This window comes from Hippocampus bargibanti, linkage group LG02 (genome assembly GCF_051943395.1).
Source record: "Hippocampus bargibanti isolate YZ-2025 linkage group LG02, ASM5194339v1, whole genome shotgun sequence".
Lineage (NCBI taxonomy): Eukaryota > Metazoa > Chordata > Actinopteri > Syngnathiformes > Syngnathidae > Hippocampus > Hippocampus bargibanti.
The window spans coordinates 17,471,185-17,497,196 of record NC_142735.1 but is presented as its reverse complement, the minus strand read 5'-3'; the positions used below and the strand labels follow the sequence as shown (position 1 = coordinate 17,497,196).

The 26,012-nt window shown below is 41.9% G+C and overlaps 1 protein-coding gene across 2 annotated transcripts in view; it reads right to left on the bottom strand.

Moving 5' to 3' along the window:
- The window catches only part of slit3 (slit homolog 3 (Drosophila)), a 255,779-nt gene that overhangs the window by 12,546 nt on the left and 217,221 nt on the right, over window positions 1-26,012 (bottom strand). For both annotated transcript variants that reach the window (XM_088989699.1, XM_088989700.1), the window contains exons 23-33: window positions 24,736-24,807; window positions 20,495-20,566; window positions 20,336-20,418; window positions 20,177-20,257; window positions 19,664-19,788; window positions 16,452-16,549; window positions 11,599-11,738; window positions 8,374-8,467; window positions 7,258-7,395; window positions 6,500-6,740; window positions 5,261-5,391 (exon numbers count right to left, since the gene is read on the bottom strand). In XM_088989699.1, coding sequence (XP_088845825.1) covers window positions 5,261-5,391; window positions 6,500-6,740; window positions 7,258-7,395; window positions 8,374-8,467; window positions 11,599-11,738; window positions 16,452-16,549; window positions 19,664-19,788; window positions 20,177-20,257; window positions 20,336-20,418; window positions 20,495-20,566; window positions 24,736-24,807 — 1,275 coding nt within the window. The remainder of the gene's footprint in view (window positions 1-5,260; window positions 5,392-6,499; window positions 6,741-7,257; window positions 7,396-8,373; window positions 8,468-11,598; window positions 11,739-16,451; window positions 16,550-19,663; window positions 19,789-20,176; window positions 20,258-20,335; window positions 20,419-20,494; window positions 20,567-24,735; window positions 24,808-26,012) is intronic.

Below are 26,012 nucleotides of genomic sequence, written 5' to 3'. Positions count from 1 at the left end.
TACCGCTTATTCCTCATTAGGGTCGCGGGGGTTGCTGGAGCCTATCTCAGCTGTCTTCGGGCACGAGGCGGGGGACACCCTGAATTGGTTGCCAGCCAATCGCAGGGCACACAAAGACGTACAACAGTCACTCTCACACTCACACCTAGGGACAATTTGGAGTGGTCAATCTGCCTGCCATGCATGTTTTTGGAGTGTGGGAGGAAACCGGAGGACCCGGAGAAAACCCACGCGGGTCCGGGGAGAACATGCAAACTCCACACAGGGAGGCCGGACCGGGACGCGAACCGGCGACCTCTGCACTGTGAAGCCGGTGTGCTAACCACTCGGCTACCGGGCCGCCCTCAAACTTAACTTGTTCAATGCAAATGTACTCGTAGATGGGTTGCCACGCGTTGATTTATACCTCAGACCACTTCCCCCATTCACCTCCAATCTGTTGTGTATGTCAAGTAAAAGCAGCTTGTTCAATAATTTAGTAAAAATAATGCAGGAAACATGCACACTTCATGAATACACACAAAAATTTAAGGGCGGAGGGGGCGGGGGTTACCTCCTTAAAATCATAAATGAATTACAAGTAGGCCAGATGCAATTATTAGTAATTGACTTTATTTAAAACAGCCTCACAAAATATAGATTTGGATTAGGTCCCTTTACAAACTGTTCAATCTCATGAGGAGACCCTGTTGTTTTCTGACAATGGATTTTTTGATTATGTATGAATAAATATCTGGATTTAATCAAATGCTTGTTTGCCTATACAAACACGTCTGTGAGTGTGTGTGTGTGTCCACGCGTGTGAGCGTGTGTGAGAGAAAGAGCAGCCCGAGCTGATTACAGTGACATGGAGCAGACATGCAAGCCAGTCCGGCATTGCCGAGGTAACCTCAATTAGTTGTTGCCGAGACGGCACAGCTGCTTGGCTAACATTCATTTCCGATGGTTATAATGTGAAAAAAAATTGAATTTTGTTCTTCTTAATCCATTTTTACATTTTAAAATGTTGCTTATCATATAACATTGAAATTTTTCATATATTATTCAAACAAAATATTGTGGAATGCATTCAATTACAAATTTGCAGATTTGAACCGTTCCCTGGGACGGAAGCCCATTCTTGGGGCGGCGGATGAGACCGGATAAAGTATATATAGTGGCCCATGTTAAGGGCTTTGTTATAGCTTAAGCTGTTGTTAAAACGCAATAGAAATCAACATGTATTGTCTTGTATATACTGTACACAAAATGGGGACGTATTACAGAAATATCTGCCTTTATTTCCCCTAGTTGGTATGACAAGAGACATCTCGTTTGGTGTCGGAAAGTCGTGATTGTCAGTGGAGATCTCGTTGTGTATTGTGTACTTTGTCGGTCATCTAAAGTACATAAATAACTTTGGGGACAATCAGAACACACTTGGCCATGCCTTTTATCGTGGTGGGTGGGCTCACTCACGTTAAAATCCAGCGTGAAACATGTTTTCAGGGATAGGGATGTCAGGGATACCAGTACTATATTGCGAAGCCGCTTTGTTTGCCTGTCCATTTCCAGTGTCAATCGCTGTGTCCTTTCGTATCTCTCATATGCCTTTTGGCCGAGCAGGCGTGGACCGCTAATGGAGGTCGACAAGGATAATGTTAAAGACTCCGTCTGTGGTTGACTCCCCCGGTCGTCCTTGGTGCGCTCCATCACTCCGTCATCCCAGCACTTCATCAACTGTTTTCGTCACTCACGCACACCTGTTGGACCACCTCTTCCACACACTTGAATCTGTAATAGACTCGAGATTTTGCCCATCCATCGGTGGTCACCAAACTACAGCCGTGGGCCGTATTCGGCCCGTCAGCACATTTGGCCCGGCCCCCTGAACCATACCAAAGACGCTATCAGATTTTTTTCCTATTTGGCCTCCAGAAAAATAAAAAATCCTTTTACAAGCCAAAGGTCGGTTTTCGATCATTATCTGTTCCTATTTTAATCAATGTAATCAATGTATGTTGTTTATAATTGTTATTGAACAATACAAACACGCCTGCTCACAATAGAACGCTAAAGGAGTCTGTCACAATGCGACGCGACACAAGAAAGTGACGTATGAGGAAGTGGGGGGGGAGTCCGGTGGTACATCCCAGGCCCGTTTTCTCTTGTAAACCTTCCTGTCAAAGAGTGAACGGAATAATGGCGAAAAGGTTAGGTAAGATAAAAATTGATTCAGAATGCAGGGTATTTAACCTGCAGTGGACAAACGATTAGTTTTATGTTCAATGCAAAGAAACGGCTGTTTGTCTCATCTGTCAAGAGGCGGTGGCGGTACTATGAATCCCGTCACAAAGACAAGTAAGATAGCTTGCGAGGCCAAATACGAGTAAACAAACTCTCAAAGCGAAAAGTGCACTACTATCTCAGCAGAATACATGTGTACGCCAAGGTCAGCCGAAGAAGGCATCCATTCGGGCCAGCTTTCGGATTGCTAAACTGATAGCAAGCAGCGGTAAGCCTTTCACGGACGGAGAGTTTGTTAAGAAATGTATGGGTGCTGTCGCGGAGGAGTTGTGCCCCGAGAAGAAAGATGCATATAATGCCGTAGGTCTGTCGGTGAAGAAATCGGGATGAATGTATATGCCCAGCTGCAGCAGAAGACGAAAGAATTTGACTTCTTTCATTAGCACTGGATGAGAGCACGGACGTAACTGAGGATCTCCTAGTTGGCTGATCATCTTGGCCCATATTGAAGAGAAGATTTGGAAGTTTTGTGTTTGAAATATCATCGGTGATCCCTGTAGTGTCACATCTTGTGGAATAAAACAAGAGGACCTGACTCAATGAATATTTTAATTTGAATATTTTAGTCGGGCATGTCTAAGAAATTCAAGGGTGTAAAATGCTTCTCACGCAAAATTAGCTGGGATTGGGTCCGTTTCACCCTGAAACCCAAATGACCATAGCAGTACAGAAGACACGTGCATAAGAAGAACATTAATTGCTCGGACTTTGCTGCACCCAACTGTGGAAATGGCCTTTACATTCGCTGCATAACGATTAACGACGTCTATGGGGTCCAACACCAGTAAGAAGTAATACTGTACATCTGGTTTATTGTTTTTTTCAATGAATTTGCCAATAGCCAAAAATGTTGAACTGTATTTTACCAAAATGATTTAATACCTTTATGCATGTTGCACAAACGCAGCGGTGGGTAGGCTCCAACCCCCTGCTGTGACATTCCAAAGGATAAGTTTAAGGGAACTGGATGGATAATTTAAGGTTGTACTGCCAAAAAAAAATGCACACACCAATGTCTTTGAGCAATAAATCCTTATCCCATTAATGTAAGGTGACTGCACTTTTACGCCTATAAAAGTAAATGTTTCATAAAACAACGCACACATTAATGTTCATCACGGATTCTACAAAGTCGGAAAAGTTAGTGCTCCAGTGAAAGTCGTGTATTGGTTTTGATAAGCAGACGCCACACACAAGCATGTTCGAGCAGTAAAACCATCAACAAGGAACAATTTGAATGTTTTATGAGGCATATGGTGAAAAGGCATTGAGTGAAAAATGTGCTCAGGATCAACACGGTTTAGTTTGAAACGGGTATTTTTGCTGAGGTTAAGGTACAATCGTGGTTTGTGCAAGAGAAGCAAAACATTCCTGACAGCCTCTATTCGTTTCCAAAAAGTGTCAGATTATATAAAAGTATGACAAGACGGCTCACTTGATTTTTATTCCGTGTTTGGTTTCATGTCTTTGTTTGGAATAAGTTTACATGATTAGTAGCACTCAAAATCAATTGTTGATATCCCTCTGGCTAATTTTATCATCTATGCTTGATATTCACTGAAAAAAATACATAGTCAACTCGAATTTGGCATCGGGAAAGAATAAAACCAAACACATTCTCTAAATGTGAATGTTTTCATCTTTAGTCCATCACCTCCTTTCCCCCTTGAAATAGGTTGGACTTCTCCAAAACTATTTCAGTTTAGCCCCCCAGCCCCTCACCCCCTCCTTTTTTGGTAATGTTTATGTCCCAGTCTATTTAGTAAGTACAGAAGTGTTATTTTAGATTATCATCTCCCTCCCTGCAAATTACTATGGCATGTCAAATTCTATGACAATATAAATGTGTCTTTTTGGACAATATTCAAAAGGCTTAAGGCTGGCGAACACACATGAATAAGGTCTGTTGTGCGGACCGTTTGAAGTCTCACCTCCAAAGAATTTTGATGCCTTTCTATCGGGCCTCGTTCGGATTACAGTGGAATTTTGGTGAGTTGGTGTTTATTTATAAAGGGAAGCACTCCGATACGGATCTATGAGTCTTTATGTGCACTGGGAAGAATCAGTCTGTGGATTAGCGTGCGTGGCTGATTCAGCAGCTTCTAAAAAGTCCACAAAGTCAAAACCCAATAGATAGTTTAACCTTGACTCTATGACTCATGACTCTTTAGTATCTCACGTCCGATTTTAAAGTGGTCTATGCTGAAAATAACAGCAGCATTTTTGCCTCATTTAAGATCAAATGTGAGCATGAATCTTCACGGTAAATGTTAAAAATACATTGAACTCTAAATCTGAACTCTTTAATGAGTGATTACATTTGTACCATGATGGTGTGCAGTTAGCTGGTTAGCTTGCTATGCCAGCACCCAACCATTAATATTACCCGGATGCCACAAAACAGTTTGGTGTTCTTATTTTAACACTCAAGGGAATAAGTAGCACCTTGGATGAGCCCGCCTTCAATGTGCCCGCCATGAATGTACCGGCTGAGAGGCTCTTGAGACTTTAGTTTTCAAGCTATGTGTTGTGGAGCGCCTTTCATTGCAGCTCTACAAAGAAGGATACACTCCAACATGTTTTTTTCATGGCTTGAATGTGTAAGTATACCAAAGTTTGAAAACAAAATATCATTCATGTTCCAGTTGGATGTGGTTTGACTCTTTCAGTGTTCCGAGGAGAAGGGGGAGGGGGGAAGTCAATGGCTATGAAGCCTCACTTGACATAATCTTTGATGATTCCAATGTATTTATTTCATTTAAATTTGTCAGGATTGCTACAATAGTATTCTGTATATTGTAGATCGAATTTACAAGAACTTTGAACTTCACATGGACAATCTAGGAAGGAGTTCCTAGTGTGTGTGTGTGTGTATGTGTGTGTGTGTGTGTGTGTGTGTGTGTGTGTGTGTGTGTGTGTGTGCTCGCGTGCGTGCGCGTGTGTATGTTTTTGTGTGGGTGTATATGTGCCCTACCTGTACACTGTCATGGGAGGGTAGCTTCCCATGTCATAGATGAGTCGTATGTGACCTTGATACAATTCCACCGCCAAGGGGTCCTGGTCCTCCTTATAGAACAAAATACCATTGTCTTTGTCTGTGGCCACCTGAGGGGGTAGACACATAAAACCATTTACACATCATTCCTGTATCTTATGAATTATTCTGTTAGCGCAGTGCACAAAATCTGCCATGTGTGACAACACAAACCGCTCGATAATGTATGGCCACTGAGATAATTTGGGTCAATAATGGTGATGTGTGCACCAATAGAATAAAACACTCCAAATTACACGGCTGCCTAGCAGAATGAAAAGCCCCGAAAACCTCCCACATGAAGATAACAAGTGTTTCTCTAATCTTTTGACATGCTCTCGAGAGAATTTAGGTGGAAATTATTAGGCAGATAACCCTTTCGGAAATCATTGAGAGGTAAGCTGCATGTTGCATGTATATTTATTTTTATTCTTCTTATTCATGTTTGGATGTAAAAGTGGTAACATTCTTCGGTGGGTAAGTAGGTAGGTAGGCAGGTAGGTAGGTGGGTGGATGGATGGATTGATGGATGGAGAGAGATAGATAGAGAGAGATAGAGAGAGATGGCGGGCGGGTGAGAGAGAGAGAGTGAGTGAGAGAGAGAGAGAGAGAGAGAGAGAGAGAGAGAGAGAGAGAGAGAGAGAGAGAGAGAGAGAGAGAGAGAGAGACAGAAACCGATAGAGGGGGTGGGGGGAGAATATGAACAAAGGTGGATGATAATGAGAAAAAGAGTGGCAGAACGTGTTAAAAAGGGAACAAGTAGAGTGATTTATGGAGAGGTGTCAATGTGTTCCCCGCACCTCCCACTTCCCCTATTTCCTCTTACAGTGGAGGACTTTTGAGGCGGATTTAACAGCTTTGGCATTGAAAGTGAAAAGCTACTGGCGGGAAGGTGGAAGCACACGTTCACGCAGGTGTTAAACATAAGTGTTCTACTTTTATGCTTCCTGTCAGTTTCGCTCAACGATCTTGTGACTTGTGACAAAAATGATCTTGTGACAAAAATGGCAGCAAGAAAATACGCCTCAATTGGGATTCATCTTTTCGATGTGCAGAACAGTCCACCATGGAAATTGTCCTCTAAAGTTTGTGAGTGTGTGTGCGTCAACTACTAATAAATAACCAAATCATCAATGACAAATAATTGAAATTAACCCCATTAACAAAATGCAAGCATACCTGGAATGAAATGTGAACATTGGGGCGTAGCTTTGCCCTCAGGAGCTCCACATACGCCTCGCGCCCCAAGAAGTGAACCGTGGCCATTTTATCGCATTTATTGCCATAGAAGCCGGGCAAACAGCGGCAGACGGGTTCGTCAGCCACCAGCAGGCATTGGGCGCTATTTTGGCACTCACTTTGGTCACACGGGCTGGTTTGCAGCAAAATCATGGGTGGGGGATTCTCGCAGAACAAACCACTGGAAGGACAAGGACATTGTGAAAGGGATGTTTGGGAAATTATATTTTGACATTTGCTATTTTGATTTTTGTTGTTTTCACTTCAAGATGGAGACGCAAGAGTGGCTCCCTTTACAGCAGCTCCTATGTTTTGATTGTCTACTTATTCTTTTTCCTTTTCTCTTCCATTCAAAACTTTGCTGCTGTGAATTTCATCGTATCTCATCTCACTATATGACCCATGATTTAATGTAGCACTGGCTGGTGAGTGCCGCTTGGCGACCATAGAATTCACATGAAATTTGTTTTTGGACCCTAGACTGATGATGCAATGTGGAAGCTACTTTCACAAACCTGCTTATACCCATGGGTAAATATATGTATGAAAACATCCATGCTTAAAGGCCGTCAAGTGGCTCCATGGCCATCTGTGTCTCCTCCGTGCGTGTGTATGTGTGTGTGTGTGTGTGTGTGTGTGTGTGTGTGTGTGTGTGTGTGTGTGTGTGTGTGTGTGTGTGTATAGCTCTCACATCTTACCTGAAGCCCTCCTTGCACACGCACGTGTAACCGTTGACAGCATCCACACACTCAGCGCCATGTTGACATTTGTTCTTCAGGCAGTCGTTGTAATCTTGCTCGCAAAAATCGCCCACGTATCCTGGCAAACACTCACACCTGCAGAAATGTAGCCACCATTATTATTGGATGCGATCTTAAGAGTTGCATATTTCAAAATGGCAGAACAGCTTAACCTCAAATGGATTCAAGTCTGGACTGTGAGCCAGTGATGTTAAACACGAAACTATTGTTAATACTACAGTATTATGTCGTCTGAATGGCACTAGATGACGCCACAATTTACTTTTGCCATGTCACGGGTGAGCATTTAATCGTTCTACCTGTCATTGTACATTGCAGGCAAACACAGATGAATAAAAATAAAATATTTGTATTACAGTGAACCAGGAGCAATTATTGGATTTTGAAGCATTTCTGCTACAGGCAGTTTTTTTAGTCAGATCAGACCCATTTAAAACTGTAAAATTGGCGGCAACAAAGCAGACCTTTAGCGAAGGGAGCCCTGGCCTCCACATGTGGCTCATGTGGAAAATAATAACAATAATATTATTATGCAGTACAACCGGGTTTAAGTGTCTTTAAGCCTGACCATCTAGCTATCAATCAAATATGACAGTAAGACTCACAGGTGTTACGTGTGAAATACATCTAAACAGGAATTCAAACTACAGATTTACTTTAGAAGTTGGAAAATTGGCAAACAAGGGGTGAAAGGAGCACTGTTGTATACTACGTACTTGCATTTAATTTGTGAATGTCTGTTTTTAAACAAACGTAATAATTTTGTTGAGTTTCTACGAAACAACATGTGAAAATGCCATTATTTTTCAGCCAAATGATGTATTTATTTTTGGCACTAAGACCATGATCCCTAGAGGGTGTCCATATAGGCCTTTTGCATCTTTCCCAGTTCCACATATCATCCGAGGAACGCCTCAAAAGAGATTTTTTCAATTTCAATAATGACTTGTGCTCAAAGAACGAAAGATGCTCTGCACATTTTGTGTCCTTTTTACAGCTTTCTGATTCAACCTACAAACCATTTTCCCCCTTGCAACACACTCCGTCACCCACCTGTAACTGCGACCGACGTGGACACACTTGGAATCATGCTCACAGGGGTCGAATCCAGGAAGACAAGCATCCAGCACCTCTTCGCAAAGATCACCTTGATACAGCAGGAGGGAGAAATATGATCTATTCATGTAGATAGACTGAAATATGACTTAGACAAACATTTGTGATGCAATGTAAGGGATTAAGCCAGATCCATCTGAGCTTTACAACATCTGTTAACATAAAAACAGAGCATAAATCAAAGAGGACGCATAAAGAGACAGAAAAAGGGTGGAGCGTGAAGAGGTCTAATTTATGGGCCACTATCTCGTTCTGAGCGCATTAAAACTCTCGTCTTTATTCTGTGCCTGCTTTAATCTAATCCTGACGCCCCAACCCCACCATCTCTGACTCCCATCATGTCTGTCTCCACCAGTATTTTCCCAAGACCTTAGGAGCCTTGTTGGTAAATCACAGTCTGGAATCAGCAGGGAACAACACAAAAAGTCATTTTATCTTAACATGAATCCGGATTTATTTGACTTATAAGAAGTTAGAAATGTGGATGGCTCACGGCATCTTGACAAAATAAGTAACTGCGGAGCGAAGTAACACAGGGCAAAAAGCAAAGGAAAATATTCATCTTTTCACACATAATTCTTATTTAGTGCTTTGCTTTGCTGACCAAATTGCTTTCAATTCCTTTAGTCACCAAAAATGTTCGTACTAAGCCAATGTAGCCACTAAATGCCATCAAGATTTTATTCCATAGATGAGATTCACATGAAGTAAATCACTTCTGATGAACTAAAGAAAAAAAATCTATCCCCATTTCTTATAAAAGATGTGAACCACATTATCTTATCAGAACATGAGCAGAAAACCACACCAGCACCAAAATGAACATGAAGTCCAGCTTGAGTCTTCACAGTCCCAATGTATCATGGCCCCCTCTGATCTTTCTGTAAGGCCTTTACTTTCACTTGTCTACCTAACAAACAATACACACTGTACTTCACGTTTTGACATCTTTGGAGGGCCTTATCTCTCATTGCCCATGTGACCATTTCAAACCAAACGTGATGACATCACACTAAAACAGACACATTTGTTTGGTTGAGGATGTCTGCTGAAAAAAATTATACTCAAGAAAATTGAATGAGAAGATAAAGCAGGAAACCATGTTATATAACTTTCTGAGGAGAACACTGTCATAATTGAGGACTCCTTGCTGAAAGGCTATTTAATAGGTCCAGAGATTTTTACAGATTTCCCTTATGTTACACTAGTAGAAGACTGCTGGTCTACAAGTCTCAATGTCAGGTCCCCCTGTGTAGTACAGTTGGACAAGACAGATACAGGAGGTCTTTGGTTTACACCACACCAACTATGTCATGTGAGGTTACGACCGGCTTGCAAACAACTATTTTCCTGTCATTTTGACTTTACAGTGAACCCCTGCCGTTTCACTGTCCACAAATTCCATCCCTGCCTCAACCTCTTGCTGAAACACCTAAATATATATTTTATAATACTGACGCTGGAATGGATCATTTCTGTTTCCATTATGTCCTATGGCGAAAACGGTTTCACAAGACAACCATCGTTCTGCCGTAATGTAAACACTGCATTGGCTGTGCCGTAGAAGGCTGAGTAAGTAAGCAAAGTCATGAAGTGACAACTGATGATTAGACGGCCAGGGGTAGTGAACACCTGGCCAGCTCTGTGTGTGTTTGTGTGTTTGTGTGTGTGCGTGTGTGTGCGTGTGTGCTTGCGCGTGTGCGTGAGTGTGTATGTAATATGGTGGCGAGAGGGTGAAAGACTTTTGCATGCCAACAGCTATAATGACATTATATGGAGGTATTGATGGAAATCCAGTAGCACATGAATTGTGAGTGTGTGTCTGCGTATGCGTGTGTGTTTGTGTGTATGTGCATTAGAGGACAGCATCAAGCTAACAAAGAAAAAAAAAACTTTATAAAGTCCTTACTCAGCAGCTGGCTTTGCTTGACTCTGTCGTCCACTTTCTGCACCTCTCTCACACATATCCCACTCCTCCCTCACTTTATCAACCCCTTTCTCGACCTCTTTCCATTCGATGACATTTTTATGCTTTCTTCCTGCACATACACACACTTTCTTCTTTTTCATCTGCCTCAAACTTTCTTCAGGAGCAGCGTTGGGGTCACTGCAGAGCGGCTGTCCATTATGGAGTCACCAACCGGTAAAAGGGGAAATGGCCATTTTCGTGTGAGTAAGTACTTGCACAGGGACTCTCAGAAACACTCCAAGTTACCTAAAAGTTATTTGAATTATGTTCGTGACACTATGGTGTGCAAAGGTACATATACTGACGTGTTTTTCGGATGGAGTGAGGATGTTAAATTGTAATAGGTGCAGCAGCCATGTAAATGGAACATCCATTCATTTTCCAAACCGCTTTGTCTTCATGAGGATTGCGGGGGCTGCTGGAGCCTATCCCAGCTGTCTTCAGGTAGTAGGCGGGGGGACAGCCTGATCTGGTTGCCAACCAACCGCAGTGTAAATACATATTAAGGATAAATACACAAATGAAACACTGTTGACACACCACATGATATTGCTCAGGGTAATTTTTAGAGACATACAGCATGTCAATTCGGCCCATGTTGACTTTGACTCTAATGAAGCTAAAGTTCTTGATCGATGACCCGGACTGATAGAGATGAGACAGAATAAGAAGTTACCATATTTAAAAGTCCCACGCTTAGTAGGCCGCCGAACAATAGGCCCACAGTGAAGGCGCAGAGGGCCTGGGGTCAATCTGAGTTGAACAGACACAGCCTGTTAATCTGTAATCTTCATGTAGAAGATCTGGCCTTGGACAGAATTTAGGATTAGGGAAACTCCTTCAAAGGTGTAATTTAGGACTTGAAACTCCTTCACATCAAGAGGTAATTAGCCAGGTTACAAAAGGGAAAGTCAACCAATTAAAATGTCTATGTTCTATTGTTTATAGCTGTTGGTGCATGAGACGTCCAGGGGCGTGGTGTTCAAAACTAGAAGACTGCTTTACGAATGTATCGCTTAAATTTGCATAGACTCTCAATAAATAGCTTGGCAGAGGGCTGCAGAATTTGGGCGTTGGTCATGAATGGTTGCGTCCCCTACCGGTAGTAAAAGACAATTTTCCTGTGTTCTAGCCTTTGTCCACAGCGTCCGACTTAATGCACAAAGAGGGCAGGTCGGTGTGTTTCCTCCTACCTGTGTAGTTGGGCGGACAGACACAAGTGTAGTTGTTGATGCCGTCAACGCAGGTGGCATTGTTCTCGCAGTCGTTGTCTTCGCAGTCATCCGGGTTCACTTCGCAGCGTTGGCCCTCAAAGCCCGGCGGGCACACGCAGCTGAAACAGCCAAATTATACATATCATCAGGATAATATGAATCATGCAGCTGGAACTTGAAATAAAAAGGAATCACTATCCTGGGGTGGAACCAAAAATAGGATCACCGCAGCAGCACGATGCAATGTAATACAATACAAAAAAAAACTTTGCATACAGGAGATCATTCTCAGTTTCTCATTTTGTGATTAAAATATTGCAAACAACTCTTAATAATGTATCATGAGTCAATGGATTTTAATAGCAATAGTTTTACCATGGATCTTCACTTTATAGCCAAAACCAGATGTTCGGACACACCACGAAATCTTACTAAGTATTGTTTCTTGAGCTAATGCATGGCATAATATCATATTTTTTTTTATTCTTTTTCGATTTATTTATTCATCTAAGTAACTAATTCACTGTTGCATGTTTGTAATAATCACCACTACCTCAAGTGTAATTTTATTGAGCATTTGCTTATTTTTGTCTTCGTACTGATAAGTGCAAATAATTGAAAAATGTCTGTGGCGCAAAAAAAGTGTTAGGGACTGCTCCTCTGTGCTGAAAAGATATCAGTGACCTCATTGATTAATCAACTTAAGCATATGACATCCTGAGATGGTTCACTTTCCTGCGGTTAAACCAGAATTTCCAAGCTTGTAAAAATTAATTTTACTGTATTGAATTCCAAACTGAAAACTTTCCGATCGGCCTTTCCCAAATTTTACTTTTGTTGGAGCACAACTGCGGAAAGCCCTTTTATTGATCATCACGCAAGAAGGCGCAGTCATTGAAATAAATCCACAGCTGCAGGGTTGTCCTCGTTGTTGATGTATCCATCTATTACTTTGCTGTTTCGTGAACAGCATTTCAAATGAGATCAAATCGAATGTTGACCTGTTGATGGAATTTCAAAGAGGAACATCAGACATTGGCACTCTCCCATAATCTGCAGCATCCGTGGGCCCAAATTAAACCTACAATCAGTTATCTATAGCTTTCCCCAGCTACTCCTGCTCCTGCTTTCCTCTTAACATCTTCACCTTCAGTTGACACACGTCACTTTTTCACTCTTGATGTCTGAAACTTGTATTCCTTTTCATGCCCCCCTCAACCATAAATGCACAACACGCACACACACATTTTCTTGACCGCAGCTGCACTCAGCAGCTCTCCTACTGTTTTTCTTCACTCTTCACCCTTGCATTTGTCTCTTACACTTCATCAAGCTGACTCACTTTTTTATTGGATGAAAAGAACTTTTTACAAGCAAGGCCCTCCCCAAGCGAGTGAGTGGCACTTCACAACGCGCAACCCACCCAAACCCCCAACACACACACACACACACACACACACACACACACACACACACACACACACACACACACACACACACACACACACACACACACACACACACACACACACACACACACACACACACACACACACACACACTTACATGCATGCTGCCTTTCAGCAACAGACACTTCCCGCGTGCTCCTATCACACCAACTCATTTTTTACCCATTTTCACACTTTAAAGATGTTCTTTTCCAAATTGCCACTTTCTCCTGAAATGTTCTATTTTTCTAGCATCTAACAGTGATTTTTTGAAACCCGAGCAGGGTTGGAGTTAATAAAGTCGATGTTATAGCATGGCGGATAGTCTTGGATTAGTTAGGAAACATTTCATACAATTTAAAATATAAGAGAGATACATGTTGTCTAATATGCATTAAATGGATAACAAACATTAGTAAACACACACATGCACCCCTCCCACACACACACGTCAGTGATCATCAAAAAGGAAGGATTTCTACCACCATAAAGTGGAATGCACCAATGGATCCCAGCGGTGATATTTGAAACGACACTGTCCGCCTGCACCGGCTTCACAGTGCAGAGGTCGCCGGTTCACGTCCCGGTCCGGCCTCCCTGTATGGAGTTTGTATGTTCTTCCCGGGCCCGCGTGGGTTTTCTACGGGTCCTCCGGTTTCCTCCCACACTCCAAAAACATGCATGGCAGGCCGATTGACCACTCCAAATTGTCCATAGGTATGAGTGTGAGAGTGACTGTTGTACGTCTTTGTGTGCCCTGCGATTGGCTGGCAACCAATTCAGGGAGTCCCCCGCCTCGTGCCCGAAGACAGCTGAGATAGGCTTCAGCACCCCCCGTGACCCTAATGAGGAATAAGCGGTACGGAAAATGGATGGATGGATGTCCGCCTGCAGAATTTCGCTCCTAATTGCACTTATTGAAAATCCCCCAAGGATTATAAAACATGTCATAATGTCAAAGAGGTGGCCATCGAGCACACACACGTATACCTCGTGCTGCTATCAACATTAGGAGGGCATCTGTAAAAGGGTAAAAGGAGCCAGGATATCATTAGCGCGCGGGGCTGCTAAAGGCCACATGCATATTGAAACCTCGAAAGGACAAAAGGGCTCTCAGAGAAGACACTTGTCTTGGTCTTGTTTGCCACGTGTGCGACACAGCAGGGCATTCAAGAAAGAGAGAGAGAACCATAGGAGGTGGCTCTCAGGATGGTGCAATGCAGTTGTACACTGCTGCAAACTCGTCATCCATCCTCCAGAATTGGGATGTATCCAGGATTTGTCGCCAGCCAATGGCAAATCACCCTATATTGACACGTCAGCACAATTAAGAGTGAGTACGGGCGACTTCAATGCCGGCGAGGTTCGTAATTTTCATCAGTGCTGCTGGTGGCGCCACATAAGACCACACGCATACTTGTATAACAAAAACGTTATTTTAAGTACGGACAAAAATGTTTGCATACATGCAAAATACCTGCTATAAATAGTTGTCATTTTTTAGTATAAGAGGTCCAGTATCCTAACACAACAACAAAAGGTTTGAAGCAAACAACAAAATAAGCTCACAACCGTAAAGAGCTCTCGAGGATAAATATTCCCATTCAAGTTTGGCACAAAACTGCGAAACAAAAAAGCCAGCATTAAGTGCAAGAATTCATTTTGTACATTTGTTCACAAAACTAAACTCAGTCGAAAATGGAACGTGAAATCGGCGGATATCCTTTCGGAGATGGGGGTTCCCCTAAGTGGAAGATTAAAAAAACAAAAGGGTCAACAGTAAGAAAGAGTGAGGTGTTACACTTTTACTCTAATTTGCGGCTGTTGGATTGTTTTCTAAAACCACATTTCCTACAGGCAAGCCTGCAACACAAAAGCAACATTTTATGAATTCATTCGGTTCCTATTTCGTCCTTATCTCCCATTGAAGCTCCATCCATCTATTTTAGCTCATTCTTTGCCAGACGTGCAAAAATGTGTCCACTCCAAAGCCAGGGTTTTTGTCATCTTCACTCAAATTCCAGGACCCGCAGAATATTGAGTTTTAGAACTATATAAACATGCAAAGCAGCGTAAGAAACCTTAGACTATCTTCTTTCAAGAGTTAATTACAAAATTATATGGGTCAGGAGTTATATGAGCTTGAAATGAGGGTGGCTGTCCAAAATACAATGCAATACATAGATATTGGTTTATGTAGCGCTTTAACCACAGCTGAAGCAGGAACAATGCGCTAACATGGAAAAAAGGGAAATGCTGCCCCTTTGTGGAAGGGAAAAAACATGACCAGAGATCTGGCCAGCACTTTATCGGCACCACCAACAAGAAAAAAATAAAACCCGAAGAAATTCGGGAATGGCGCTTGACGTCATATTTTTAATTCACGAATAAATTTGGGAATGGCAGTTGAATGAGTTAGTGTAGTTGGCTGTGTTACCCAGTGCACGTCGGACTGAACATTATCCCTCCAAAAAGATGATTTATTTTACATTCCTCATTTTGGCTCTGCTGCGATTGTGCAGGTGTCCCTAATGAAGCGTCCAATGACAATACTTTCTGAGGCAATGTTGCAAAGCCATCAAGTGCAGCTCCTCTCGATATACTACGTGCATGAATGATTTTAGAATCATGCGTTACACTTCTGCTGAAAAATGCCAGAACCGTTACAGCCACAAGACTGATTTACAGTCTATCGCAACAAAGTTTTACATTTTAACCTTCAAGTCAGTGGCCATGATGCTTGCTGCCAAAGAAGCCTCTCGTTGGCTGTTGATGCAAGCCATGGTGGCTCATCTTACTTTCAGCGGATTGAGCAGCAACAGGCAATAAGGTCAGCGGCAAGTAATAAATTAACGTATGAAAAGGAAGCGCTGACGGATTTACGTCAAAGTGTCTGAAGGGGGCAGACTGACAATGACGACTGTCAGAAGCCAAAGACATTTGTGAGCGGTGGTTGAGTTCAAGAGAGCAGTTCAAATAAAACCTTTCTCATCTGCTTCTTCACCATTCCTAAGCAATCTCCCATTTACAGACAATAAAATATATCACAGTCAAAATTGTCTTCTTGAGTGATGCACTGCTAAAAGAAGTCTCTCTCTCCCTCTCTCTCTCTCTCTCTCTCTCTCTCTCTCTCTCTCTCTCTCTCTCTCTCTCTCTCTCTCTCTCTCTCTCTCTCTCTCTCTCTCTCTCTCTCTCTCACTCTCTCACACTCTTTCACACACACACACACACACACAAACACACGCACACACACACGCACGCACACACACACACGCACACGCACACACACACACACACACACACACACACACACACACACACACACACACACACACACACACACACACACACACACAAATAAATGCCTCCAGCTCAAGTTGTTACCTAAAGTGGTCTTCAAGGCCCGGCTGAAGGTGACACGTCCCTCCGTTCAGGCAGGGGAAGCTAACGCAGGCGTTAATGGCCATTTCGCAGTCCTGACCCTGAGAGAGACAAGAAAGTAAGGAATAAGATATAATGACAGAAATGTGTTATTTGTGGAGTATTTTTTTCTGCCTTCAGCAGGCCACTTCTCTCATAGCTCACATCACAGCATCATCTACTGCCATTCTCTTGTCATTATTTCCTATTCTTTTCACATACAAAGTGATTTTTTTCTTTTGGACACGTTTTAATCAAGTCTGTCACAGTGCATACCCTAGGAACACTCATCTGCACCCAAACATACCATTATCCAAGTTCATCCTGTCTACTTGATATCTAATTTAAAGCAGATTCTTTACTTACAGACAGTGTAGGTGTTCAAATACCTAGGTATTTAGGTACCATAGGTATTTGAACACCTACACTGTCTGTAAGTAAATAATCTGCTTTAAATTAGATACCATTATCCAGTCGGTGACTTTGACAAGGGCCTTTGTCCTCCTTGTAAAAGTGCAGTGGTTATAAGGGCCACATTAATGTTCAAAGATCTGTTAAAGTGTGAATATGTGGATAATGGAATCTGTCTCTGAATTTCCAAATTCATTCAATGCATCCTCAAGGGCTGCTGTCCTGCCTGTTTTCCAGCTCTCTCAGGAGCAACACACCTGATTGAAATCATCAGGACTGTTTTGATGCTGCTTCAGAGCTGGCTGATGATCTAAATCAGGTGTGTTACAGCCTGGTCAGATGGAAAACAAGCAGGACAGTGGCCCTCCAGGCCTGGAGCTAGACATATCTGAAGTATAGCCTCGGAATAATGGTGTGCTTTTTACATGCAGGATGTCTGATTTGTGATGATGACCAAATCAGAACTTTTAATTGACCCAAAAGCAATGGCAAAGGAGTAATCGGTTCCTTATGTTTATTTATATTGATGCTTTGATTGACTTATTGTTAGCCTCTTTGCATTTTTTTCTTGAATTAGTGCATCAAGTGCATAAAAAATACTGTGCCTGCTATTTAAAAAAAATATGTATTTCTAATTACCTTTTCCACACTCAAACAACAGCCCAAAGACTGCCGTGGATCCCAAAAGCCAAGTTTTGAGAAATTCAGTGATTCACCTTGAAAAATGAGGGTGCGAGGGCCCATTCATTGCATTTTTGCACCTTCAATTATACATGAGGAGTAACACATATACGCGTTCTTCCAATGCAGGTTTTTGTCAGCAGAAGATTTGCATGTCTTTGCAGTTACAAGACGCAGGAGAATAAGCACATCCCCTTTTATCTTTGGGTCGGTCAGAACCTCCGCTGCAGTCATCATGTCTTTGCTGATGAACGGCCCCATTTATTATGCATGCACGGCCGGAGCTAAACCGGATAATACCGCTAATACCAAGGGTTTATGCGAAGCGGTTATCCGTCGAGGATCTGGGCCTTGGATGCACATACAGCCAATTCTGCAAATTACACGATTCACCTGATGTCTCTATTTTCTGGTTCGTAATATTCTCCGCGAGTGCAGTTTGATATTCGGGTGGGAATGAGCTCTCAAAGCAATGTAAAGTCAACTCATTTGTGGCTAGCAAGTTAAAAATTCAACATCAGATTTGTTCATTTATTCATTCCTTTTCTTTTTATGATACACAGTTCCACAATTTTTTGTCTCTGTGTTTTTCGTGCTTTCCTTGAAGATTCCTTAAAAATCCCTGGCTAAGAGGAAAGTGATGCCGCTGAGGTAAGATCAAGTGATGCATTTGCTTTAGCTGAGAGATGAACGTATTTTTTGTCCCTCAGCCAACCTTATATATATATGTATGTATGTATGTATGTATTGTGATGTCACAAGAGGCTGTGTCCTGGAGGGCAAATACATCCCCCTAAGATGGCTCCACCCAGAGAGAGTCTTGGCCCCACCTGGTGGAAGGCAGCAATTAAAACCACACACCTGCAGCTGATCAGGGCTTGATTGGCAAGCAAGGCTCTTAAGGCAGAGAGCCTCTGAGTGTGGAGCTTGGGGAAAGACAAGCTCGATTGCTGTGTTCTGTGAAGAAGTTGATTGCTGCGTGGAACTCATTGCCAGTTGGGACCACACGACTGGACACTGGATTTGAACCTAGCTAAGGTGGCTAGGCTACATGAGGAGGACGTCAAGAGGGGTGAGGCCTAGAGACTCCTAAAAGAACTCCGTCTTCAGTTTTACCTCAGAAGAGACTTTATTTGGATTTAAGTATCAGAAGAGACTTTATTTGGATTTAAGTATCAGAAGAGACTTTATTTGGATAGGTATTGGAAGAGACACTATTCAAACCTTTGTTGCTTGTGAATTCTCCCTGGAACCCTTGATTAAAACCTTTTGTTTGTATCCAAACCTGTCGTCCTTTGCACTTCTTGTCCTGTACCGATGAGAGCTAGCCTCTCATGATATCACAGTATATATATATATATATATATATATATATATATATATATATATATATATATATATATATATATATATATATATATATATATATATACAGTAAAGTCTCGTTATATCGATATCCAAAGGAGTCTGAAAAATATCGATATAACCGACCCTGTTTGCATGTAATTTTCTCTGTGCGTGCATAGAAATAGTATCGATATAACCGGGACTATCGATATATCCGATATCGATATAACGAGACTTTACTGTATATATATATATATAAAACGAGACTTTACTGTATATATATATATATATATATATATATATATATATATATATATATATATATATATATATATACATATACAGTAAAGTCTCGTTATATCGATATTCAAGGGAGTCCGAAAAAATATCGATATAACCGGGACTATCGATATATCCCACCCTGTTTGCATGTAAATTTCTCCGTGCGTGCATAGAAATAGTATCGATATAACCGGGACTATCGATATATCCGATATCGATATAACGAGACTTTACTGTATATATATATATATATATATATATATATATATATATATATATATATATATATATATATATATATATATATATATATATATATATATATATAGATAGATAGATAGATAGATAGATAGATAGATAGATATTGCTCTTTAGCGTTATTTGACAGTGACCATTGATTCCTAAATATTGTTTATGTTGACAAGTGATCAAGTATTTTGTGCAGCGCATCTCACCTTAAATCCAAATGGACAGGTGCACTGGTAGGATCCAGATGGGTCGGACACACATGTGCCGTTATTCCGGCAAGGCTCCGCCAGGCAGGGGGCACATTTTGACACAAGGCTTATATCTACCAGACCTGTACCAGAAAACACATGACGATGACAAACAGAGTTTCAAACAAATTAGCAAGATGTCCAATCTTGAGACAGAATCTTGATGTGGTACACAAACCTTTACCACCTAAATTATAGGCACACCCCTGCAGGGAAAGTATAATTCGGGATTTAACACCGCCATTAACACTTTTAGTATTTTTATTTTAGTTTTCTCAGATTTTTGGCCAGGGATCTCGTTCATTTGGTCAAACCAATCCGTGCTCATTGATTACTCAACAACAGACAATGTTGAGAAAAAAATATTCAGCGAGGGTTCTACACTTTTTGGGGAACTTCTGAAACTAAGCTTTGGTTGGCACAAAATACATATTCAGGGTGTTCACAAAGGATTTTAAAAAGCCTTTTGACCTTTACACTGGAATTTGTTGAGTGGTGTGGTCAGCAGCAGCCTGTCAGTCATATCAGGAGGTCCGGCGCAGCGAGCGATCCCTGACAACAGTCCGTCCGGTTTATAGCAACATATTCCACATAAACTGCTTTTTAGCATTGAATGACTTTTTCCCCTACCAGGTTCTTTAAAGCCAGCCTTCACCCACTGGGAGAGCCAGCGTAGATCACAGTTGCAGTACAAGGGATTGGCACCGAGAGCCCTGCACACATTTGCACAAAATTAATAGCATGATAATAATCCATTGGTATTGCGGACAGCTTTTGTGATGTACTCACAGGTGAGACAAAGCAGTGAGGTGGTTGAAGGCGCCGTCTGGGATAGTTGAGAGTTCATTTCCGTGAAGAGTCCTGAATAAAGAGTGGCTATGTGAAACAATTGCTCTCGTTTTGCAATATTTGCAACACCATATGAGATGGAAAGGGGGCAGTCCGGAGTTGTGGTCTCCACCAAGGATAAATACATGAATCTACCTGTCGATTAATTTGATATGAAACTTTCATGCTTTTGATTTATCCCAAAGTAGTACTAAAATCCATCGGGGAAAAAAAACACGACGTCACAGCCGTCATGTGAAGTAAATGACATTGACTGCCAGACGGCCTTGTTCAGGACAATAAATTATTCAAATTATCTGTGGCACAAGACCACCACGCATGTCTATAATGGAACATGATTAAAATATTTATAGATAAAAAGAAAGTAAACAGAAAGCTTGTATTCACAAAAATGAAGCTGGTACTGATGTTGGAATGGAATACAGTATATGACTTGTGTGTGCATAAATGTACACGTGTATTTTAATGGCGAGTGCATGTGTGTGTTGCTTCATATTTTCTTTCTCTCTCTCTCTCTCTCTCTCTCTCTCTCTCTCTCTCTCTCTCTATATATATATATATATATATATATATATATATATATATATATATATATATATATATATGTGTGTGTGTGTGTGTGTGTGTGTCTGTCTGTCTCTCTCTCTCTCTCTCACACACGCGCGCGCGCGCACACACGCGCGCACACACACACACACACACACACACACACACACACACACACACACACACACACACACACACACACACACACGCACACACGCATGGACGTCTGTGTTTAATTACTTTACATGGTATATTCAGCACATCTGTCTCTGCTGCACAAAAGTGCGCATCTGCCAAAAAAGTTCACCGGTACATGTTTTTGTGTCAGTTACTAATAGCTTTCCCTACATTGCTTGGTCCAGAGCGGTGCTGCAAGTAATAAGGGTGTGACAGTAATGACTGCCTGGCAACAGGTTACTAAGCGGGGGCAGTCCCCAAGGCAAAATGAACAGAAATAAAAGGACGATAGGTGGGGAGGAGGAAAAAAGAAAGCAATCTGTGAATGTCCGCCCGGTGAGCACTTCGAGGGAAAAAGAAAACAAAACAAAACAAAACAAAACAAAAGTTGCTATTGATGAAAAGGTTTCTTCAGCCATCATCTGTACTTCTTTGAAGGTGTCGGACGTTTCGCTTCTTATCCAAGAAACTTCGTCAGCAAACTAAAGTCTTACTGGTACATGTTTTTGTGTCTCATCGATAAAGTCTTACTGGTAGTTTAGGCCCTATATATATATCCCTGTCATGGCGGTGTCGGACTCTGCTATGATAGGTCCCTGCTCTCAGGTTGCGGGGAGCAGAGGACTACTCCCTGCAGCTGCTCCACTGATAGTTCCTGTTGTCCTGACTAACGACTGGCCTGATTGCCCCCCTTCGACCGGTATCACCTCATCAGTATTCGGCACTCCAAATTGTCCCTAGGTGTGAGTGTGTGAGTGACTGTTGTACATCTTTGTGTGCCCTGCGATTGGCTGGCAACCAATTCAGGGTGTCCCCCGTCTCATGCCCGAAGACAGCTGAGATAGGCTCCAGCACCCCCCGCGACTCTAATGAGGAATAAGCGGAACGGAAAATGGATGGATGGATGTCTTTGGGGGGCGTGGCCTCATTCTATTTTAAAACATTTTTGAAAAGCTCCAGGGAGCCACTTGGGGGCACTAAAGAGTCGCATGCAGCTCTTGAGCCGAACCCACCTTACATGCCGGGATGGTTGAGGACATGCCCGCATGCTTTAGGACAAGTAGTGGGTCGCCACTTTCCCGTATGTCATTGTAATGAGAGCTATACATTGGACAGTAGTGTGGGAAGCGCAGTGGGCCTTTTGCACAGGAGAAAAGCGCACCCCTAAAAGAAGTAATTCCATCAAATGTACTTATTGTCGATGAGTCTTCTTCTTTTCCTTTCGGCTTTTCCCTTCAAGGGGTCGCCACAGCAAATCAGTGTCCTCCATCTTGAGAGGTATGATCCGCATGTTTGTTTTGGCCAAGCTTTTACGTCGGATGCCCTTCCTGACACAACCCTCTGTATTTATCCGGGCTTGGTAGTAGTGAGTGGTAAACTTTTTTTCTTTTTATAGTTTGACTAAATTGTAATTTGTAGCAGTAAGTCAACCCGCAAATCCAAACACAAGACAGACTGCAGTAATCTGGGACATATACGACAGCGTTACTATTGCCATAACACCTGTGGGTTTTGTTTTGGAACCAAAACAGGCTCCAGGGGCAGCACAATTAAAAGTGTAATGTCGTTCTGGTGTGATCACAACTTTATAGCTCAAAATGGCCTGAAGGTGGGAAAAATGATTGGAACTGTGACATATTAAATTACATTTACAAGTCTCAAAGGAGGACAAGGAAATAAAAACAGTGAAAAATCTCAAGTTAGTGAAACAGAGAGGGTTGTCAGGTTGATGAAAGGGGGTGTTCGGCTTCAAAAAACTGGGCCAAAAGTGCAGTTGAGACTTATAAAGAGGATTTGAGACGTAACATTTGATGAAACGATCATAGAGGAACTTATCAGACACAAACTATCGACATGTTTCGATGTAATGAACCAGAGGGTCTGACGCATGACACAAAATCAGTTTTACTGATTGCAATGACGTTTAAAAGCCATGCCGTTTGATTTGTTGATAATGAGGTGCAATGCGATACTTGAGAGACTTTAATTTGCTGTGAGACCAAACGTGAAACTCAACACTTGCACCTCAAATTATATTTCAACTATTCCCTGATAAAACCACTTGGATTTTTTTCTTAAAAAAACAGAGTAATAAAAAACAGTCATAAAAGACAATGTAATATAAAAAAGTAGATATTTATATAATGCCCCAATTTAATTCATTGTGCTGCTCCTTTTGGTTTGTACTTCTTTGTCACTGGGGGAAATTATAATACAGACATACAGACACAAACCATAAAGATGTCTACGACTGCCAGAGAAAATGAGATTCTGTGATGCTTGTTAATTTTAAAAGAAGACAAAGAATATATGGCGGTCAGTCTTCTTATACTTATGTTCGAAAGGTGACACCATACCGTTTGTTTTCAAATATACATGCCTTTAAAAATAATGACTATCAATGCTAACCATTAGCATGAATATTTCAAAATAGGTTAGCATGAAGCTGGCAAGTCTTTCTTTGGGCAACTTTGGTTGTTTTAAATAAATGACTTGTAATTCTCTTTGTTTTAGGTTTTGTGTAACAGGGAGCCTTGACTGGGAGGGGTGTTAACTTATTCAGTGACAGCCATTTTCAGACCCCCTTTTTTAAATCTCACTCTTGAAAACGTGAGAAACATACAATTACCCGGGGTTGAATATGTGGAATCTGTAATTGAATTTAATTTAATTACTTTTCAATGTTTTCAACGTGTTTAAAGTCTTCTGTTAATGCGTTTCAATGTTGTCAATGTATTTTCCTTTCCTCAGTTTTGATTGGGTGCTCTTCTTCTGAATGTCATGAGCTGTTGTGTTCGTAAACAGTTTTGAACATTGTGTCTGTGACAGAGTAAGTTGCCCTGTATTCGAATGACGCTACCTGAATAAAGCTGCCTTGCTTATTTGCAAAAATGACTGGGAAGTGATTTAATTGTTCACTGCTGTCATACAACGCTTTTATTTTGTAATTGACGGCCTAATTATCTCCACCACTTAATAATTATTTTTGATTTGAAAATCACTGGAGCTCACCGGAACACCGAACAATTAATTAGAAATTAGCTGCCCATGAACAGCACAGAGGCAGCAGCGGCGCTAAGACAGCAAAACGCACGCTGTGCATTTGGGTCGTGAGACAGAGGGTGGACAAGCTGATGGATGAGAGAGAGAAACACATGCTGAAGGTTCATTCATCAAGCGCAACAGCGGGTGGATGGCAAGAAGGCAGGAGAGGACAGAAGGAAGGATGAGTGGAGGAACAAATAACGGAGGGACGCATAGGGAATCGAGCGGCTCGCATCATGCAGATGATGAGACCTCATCTCTTTTATCTCTTCGGGTAGCCTGGCGCGACAAATGAGTGTGTGACTGCAACATGCTTTGCACATGGCACGGCGCCAAAGGGGCCTGATTAAATTTTGATTTAGTTCCAAAGGAGCAAGCCAGAGAGCACTGCGACATGGGAGCTTGTGACTCACAGGAGGCGGAGCGACTTGAGACCGTGGAAGGCGTGGACAGGGATGCAGCGAATCTGGTTGTAGCTCAGGATGCTGTCGAAGAGAACGGACAAGGTTACAGGCGTTAGTTCCAAGCACATGAGATTTCTTATTCATATGTTGTTTTTGGAGATCATGTGCCATTATGAAATCCGAATCCTTTACTCATGGAAGCTTGTTGGTGTAGGCATATAAAGCTTCACAATTTAACACCGGCAATGGTGATTTTTCGCAGTTCTATTATGGACGGGTGCATAAGGCGGCATTGCTAGGAGGATGGGGATGTGCCCTAAAATGTAACAGAATGGCTTTCTATTGGGTAATGGCATAACATATGTTCGCAGAATGCCACGAAAACAAAAAGAACAGACGTTGTCATTCTTTTAAATGTGACTTGAGTGTGATTGTCAAACTGCCACATGGCAATCCTGTTTCATGTCGATTGCTGAAAATGGTTTGCTTTAGTGTATCATCTGGCTGGTATACCTGCTGCAACTGGGGTATATTTCGACAAATCCTATCATCTGAGGTGATCAAAAAGCTCCCCAAAGTCGCTGATTTCCTATTCAATTACATTTATGAGTACTTGTGATATTTTCATGGGTCCTGGTACCATTGACATGTCCATCCAATTTCATGTCAATTGTTTTTTTCCCCTATGCTACTGCAACTTCTCATTGTGGGGTTTTCAGAGTCCAATGTAGAAGGACAGCTTGTTATCATATTTTTGTATGATGTTGTACAAACAGTCATGTCCTATCTTTAGTAGAACACATTTTCAGGGTTACTCGGAAAAGCTTTTCTAGAAAATGAATCTTTATCTGAAATTACATGACTGGAAGTCAAACCTCCCATCATAAAATACAACTTTTTCAATGACATGTGTCCGCCGTTTTTTCTCATGTCACCATCAATGTTTCCTCTAAGCTGCGCGTGTGCGCAAACGCGCACTGCTTGCGCATGCTCAGCGCACAAGAACATCTATGCAGCGCACATTTTGCAATGTAACTCAATGAGTAACAGGTGTCCAGCCAATAATGCCGTACAGTTTACGTACGCTACGCAGCCGATCGAAGCAGAAAGGCGCGACTGTGCCCTGCCCATACGCGCCGTGATATTGGCGTGAAACTGGTGTGTGGCCACAGCGAACACATTAGTGATGGGAATTCCCGCTCTTTTCAGAGAGCCAGTTCTTTTGGCTCGGCTCACTAAAAAGATCCGGCTATTTTGGCTCCAAAATGGCTCCTCAGTTTTTTTTG